At 37.2% G+C, this 5,292-nt stretch overlaps 1 protein-coding gene across 1 annotated transcript in view; it reads left to right on the top strand.

The window, feature by feature from the left end:
• Positions 1–3,731, top strand: part of LOC104081891 (ETS translocation variant 1) — an 11,127-nt gene extending 7,396 nt beyond the window's left edge. The window contains exons 4-5 of the mRNA XM_009584796.1: positions 2,366–2,913; positions 3,487–3,731. Of these exons, the coding sequence (XP_009583091.1) occupies positions 2,366–2,587 (222 nt within the window). The 3' untranslated portion in view covers positions 2,588–2,913; positions 3,487–3,731. The remainder of the gene's footprint in view (positions 1–2,365; positions 2,914–3,486) is intronic.
• The last annotated feature ends 1,561 nt before the right edge of the window (positions 3,732–5,292 follow it).

Below are 5,292 nucleotides of genomic sequence, written 5' to 3'. Positions count from 1 at the left end.
GAGGTTACATTCAAAAATATCCAAAAGAGCTTCCTGGCACCTGGGAAAGCCAAACAGTAGAGCATGGTATGAATAATGTTTTGCAGATCTAAATTAGCTGCCCAGCGCTTGGGTACTTTGGTAAGTGCAAGATGGGGGAGAAAAATGATACCTATTAATATACCAAATACTTTAATATTTTACCAATAGTGTTGTAATAATACAATTTTTAAGTGGAATTTAATATTTTATAATAAGCTCAACTATGAGAAATATTTAACAATAATTTATATATAACTATCTGGTCTTGCTGACAGTATTCAACCCATCCTTCTACTGTGGCTTGCTGATTTACATGTATGTTTTTAAATCTTGCTATGTTAGTACTATGTAGATTGACTGAGAAATCAATAGGAGAGACCTGTCTGCTGCATCTGCAAAACTGGCAGGTGTGATCAAAGATCATAATGAATATCTTGTGCTGTAAAACTTGTTCCATATCTTTTCACATTAGTTTTGTGACCTGTGATGACTAACATGTTTAAACCTGCCATTTGCCAATTCCATGAATGGAAACAATGCTCTCGGCTCAAGTTACTGGGCAACTTTTGCAGTAGGTTTTGTGAAGTCTCAGTTTGGAGTTGCCTGTTACAAGTTCTCTTGCTTTGATTATGGGATTGTTGTAGCGCTCTCCTTTTTCACTATCCAGGAGTCAACTTGGACAACAATCTGGTCTAGTATTGGCTTACGGTACTTCAGCAGCACAGTGCCTCATCCATTTTTGTATGTCACAAAACTCTGCATTGAGTCTTTGTAAAGTGGACTGGAGACTGGGTCCAGTCAGGGAGAAGCAGATACGCTTGATTTTGCTGGGTGATGCTTCAGGCACAGGAGGTCCTCGTTGCAGGTTATAGCTCAGCTGCATAGGCAATTGTGCCAGCACAGTTCAAAGGCAGCACAGAGGCAAGAATAAGTAGCAAAGAGAGTGAAACAAGTTGAAAAGGTGGGGATGAGAATACCATAATGCTGATAATGCTGCCTAACCCACACATCCATTTAATATGGAAAGTTTACAAGTACTTCTGACAGCTAGCTTGCTACCTCTTAAGCTACTATTTTATTATCTACAAGAATGTATTTAACACACATTTTAAAAGCTAGTTTGGATGCTTATTTTTCTGACATAGCAGTGTTAGAGGTTTGCCCTGGATCACCCTATCTGGCCAGTCAGTGTGTGTTAAAAACTAATGGTGGTTGTAGATTCATAGCAGGTCTCTTTACTGCAAGGTTTGTATGCACATTTTTTTCCCTTTTGTTTTAAGTTAAGCAATAATAACAAGTCATGCAAATGCCCAATTTCTGAATGCAGCCTTCAGTCTGTCAAACTTGCTGACATTAATTTGGTGAAAAAATTCTACTGCAGATGTAGCCTCTACCAACACTTTACATTATTTGTAGAATAAGTAAGCTGAAAATTTAAGGAGGTGCTTCAGACTATTTTGCACCCATAAGAATAGAGTTAAGTTTGCAACCTTCTTTTGCCACCTTCATTCACTCAGTTCCAATGCCGTGCTAGCTGGAGTTGCAAGAAGCAGACAATATGATCTTTATTTTTAAATAATTTTAATAAACTGAACATGCAACATGGTTCATATTTTTTAACATAATTATTTAATTAAAGTGCTTGAGAAGACACTATATTGACTCTTTTTTTTAAATAAGACAATAATTCTCTATTGTTTTTATCATTCTTCAGCTTTTAGGAAGAGGAAACACTGACATTTAGTGCTATTTCTGAATAAGGGAAAACTTTAGGATCGTTGGACAAATTGCCCCTCCATAAGCAAATCCAAATGTCCGAGCTTTGCATGAGCAATGGCTAAGTACATATTAGCCTACGTATTTGCTTACGTTGTCCCTGTACAATCAGCGTGCACTATAACTAAGTGCTTTTATACTTAAGTATGAATCAATCTGCGTAAAGTGAAATTCCGATCTCTGTCATTTAACGTGATTCTTTTTTCGACTTTGCACACAGAGTGTTGGACTTAGGCATTTTATTTTGCCACCGTAGTGACAATTTGTTTACATTTTCCAATAAGAACAGTTCCATTTGTGGTTAAGTATAAGAAACGATGGCAAACAAAAGTTTGGAAGTAGAATACCCAGTCCATCTTCCTACAGGATATCACATGTAGCAAACCCAAGAGCGTTCTGCGCAGTCTGTTCCTGCAGATCCCTGTTGTCTTTGCTAGGTCATTGCCTTACCAGTTCTGCTGCTGCGTTATTAATTGCTTAACGAAGGTGAGTTCTTCACTGTTGAACTTGGAGTTGCAAAACCACAAGGCCTTATGCTGCACCTTTTTGTCCCTTCTGTTGTCCTAAGGTGGCTGGAGAAAGATACGTCTACAAGTTTGTTTGCGACCCTGAAGCGCTTTTCTCCATGGCTTTTCCAGACAACCAGCGCCCCTTACTGAAGACTGACATGGAGCGCCACATCAATGAGGAGGACACTGTACCTCTGTCCCACTTTGATGAGAGCATGGTCTACATGCAGGACGGTGGCTGCTGCAACACCCACCCCTATAACGAAGGCTATGTCTATTAACAACAGTGACAGTGAAGGGGGTGTTTCGCCCCTCCCTTAGGCTTCTCCTCTTTCACAAGACCCAGAGGAAAGCTGAATCGACTTCAGTTTGTTTTTTAAATAGTACACTAAAAGGGGCTTTTCCTGTTGCATTACTCCGATGGTCTGCCATGGACAGCGCACTTTATTTGAAAGGGGAGGGTTGGAACTTAAATGTTATTCTGTGTAACAGGAGGAAAAGGGTGGGTTTGCTTTTTACTTAAGTTTGGGAAGGGGACATACAGGTTTTAAGTACAAAAAAGCTATATCATGTCTGTTTTGTTTCATATCAGCATAAGATATTGTACATTTTCTCTGGGTAACCGTAGTACAGTTAATTCTCATTGTGCAAAATAACCACTTGATGATGATATCAGCACAGCATGCCTAGGGCATTTGTTTCTTGCCATTCTTAATTGTCTTTCTGCAGTTATAAAAGAGAAGCAAAGCGTATACCACAGCATTTAATTTAGAAGCTTGCAGTGGCAGACCTTGCACCTTGCCTCTGAAAACAACCAGATATCTCAAGAGTTTTTTTCCTTTTTTTTTTTTTTTTTTTTCTTTTTTGTTTTGGTATGGCCTCAGAAAAAATCCTGTTTAATGATAGGGTGGCCGTAAATACAGTGACCAAGCAAAATCCCTGACTTCAAACTGCAAGCTGCATGCTGTATCTGGTGCCATGTTGCTATACATACATGGCCCATGCTATGGCTTAGACCTTTCAAGATCCATTTGAGGGTAGTAATTACATGTGGGAGGCTTTCTGATGATCATGTCAGCATTAAATACAGGATCATGGTCAGGAGGGAGAAAACATTTTGTATCCTTCCATTTCCTTTGGTACATAAATAAGTTATTTAATCAATAGGAATTAACTGTACTAAGTCACATATCTAATTATGCTGTTTAGACACAGCAAGCACTCCTTGAGAAAAATATCCAATACACTAAATAGGTACTTTAGTAATTTTTAGACACGGTACCCATTAATATGCATTTAAACCTTTTACTGCTGTGTTATGTTGATAACATATATAAATACTAGATAATGCTAATGCTTCTGCTGCTGTCTTTTTCTGTAATATTCTCTTTGATGCTGAATTTACTATGACCATTTATAAGCAATGCTGTAACTACAGGTAGCATTTCAGGACAAAATAGATGACTTGAACCATTTATTGCTTAGAAAATAGCTTACGCCATAGCTGTGCTATAAGCAGCTTTTATGCGCATCCACAAATGACTAGTAAGCTTCAGCTTGCTAAGGAAAGCTCTGCAGAACCTTTTGTAATTTTTGGTGGAATAGAGGCTTAGATGAACTGTCAAAGAATACCATGAAGTCGCTGTATGACGTTGTAGTGCTGGCACTGATGTTACCAATCAACTTGTTTTGGACACTAAATGTAAATGTGATCAGATATGCTCAGAAGACAATTTAAATTTTGAGGGGTTTTTTTTGTTGTTATTTTTTCAAATTGTTTTATTTTTTGAGAGGGGTAATCTTGAACACAAGCCACACACGCTATTCTGTATGTAAAACGAAAAAAAAAAAAAGCCCTGACAAAACCTCCAAAGTTTTACATATTTATGAGCACCTTTTCTGAAACATAATATTTCCTAGTTTGAAGGGAGGGAGAGGGGGTAAAATCTGATTTCTTTTTTTGCCCAGTGAAATTTAAATAGGTGTTATATGGAGTACCTCATTGTCCTATATTCCTGAGAAGCAGGAGGAAAATGAATGCATAACCATAAAACAACGAGAAAAATTTTCATCATAATGGATGGATTTCAAAGACAATCCTAGGTGGTGGGTTAATTTTCCATCCTCTGTCAATTAAGACACTAGTTAAGCGATGAATATTTTAATATGCAATTAATCAAAAGTAAAGAAGTAGTGGTCACTAGAAACCACAGGTGCATAAAAAACATTTGGGCAGGTATTTAATTTACTCAGATCCATAAGACAACATATTTTATGGGAGTGTATATACGCTTTAATGTGTCACCTAATTCTGTCATCCGTAAGTCTCAATGGCACTTAAATTTTCGGTGATCAACCCACTATCTGAAGTCTAAGATTGCAGAATTAGCAAAAAGGAAAGGGAAAAGGTTAAGTAAGATTGTTTAAAAAAATGTGGTTTCCATTGAAATAAGGTTCAAATGAAACATGCTTTGATGAAAAGTCCTTGGATTGGTTTTGGTTCTTTAATGTCAGCATGGAGCGCCTCTTGCCTGTGGCAGGATGTGGGTGTTTGGGAAAGGGGTTGGACAAAAAAGGAAAAAAAAAGGAAAAAAAAAAAAAAAAGAGGAAAAAAATGCATCAAATGTGTAATATTTAAGAAGAAAAATATATATATATATCTGTATATGGTAGTGACTCACTGAACAAAACAAGCAATCAGACCAACATTACATGATCTCTCAGCAGAAGATATAAAAGTCTTTCACTGAACTGATTAACCCTTTTTAAAATGTACCTAAGAGGTTTATTTAAAGTCTGTTTTTATTCCACTTTTTTGTTTGTTTGGGGTTTTTTTTTTTGTTTGTTTGTTTGGGGTTTTCAGGTAGAATAATAAATCTGGCAGCTGATTTCTGCAAGATTGTTGTGTATTGGATTCCTAACCATTTGGACTGGAGAGGCCCCTGCAGTAAGGTTCTTCTTTTGGAAGAGGAGATGATGGTCTGTT

The sequence above is a fragment of the Fulmarus glacialis genome, unplaced genomic scaffold (assembly GCF_000690835.1).
Source record: "Fulmarus glacialis isolate BGI_N327 unplaced genomic scaffold, ASM69083v1 scaffold42069, whole genome shotgun sequence".
Taxonomy (NCBI): Eukaryota; Metazoa; Chordata; class Aves; order Procellariiformes; family Procellariidae; genus Fulmarus; species Fulmarus glacialis.
This window is presented reverse-complemented; position numbering and strand designations above follow the sequence as displayed.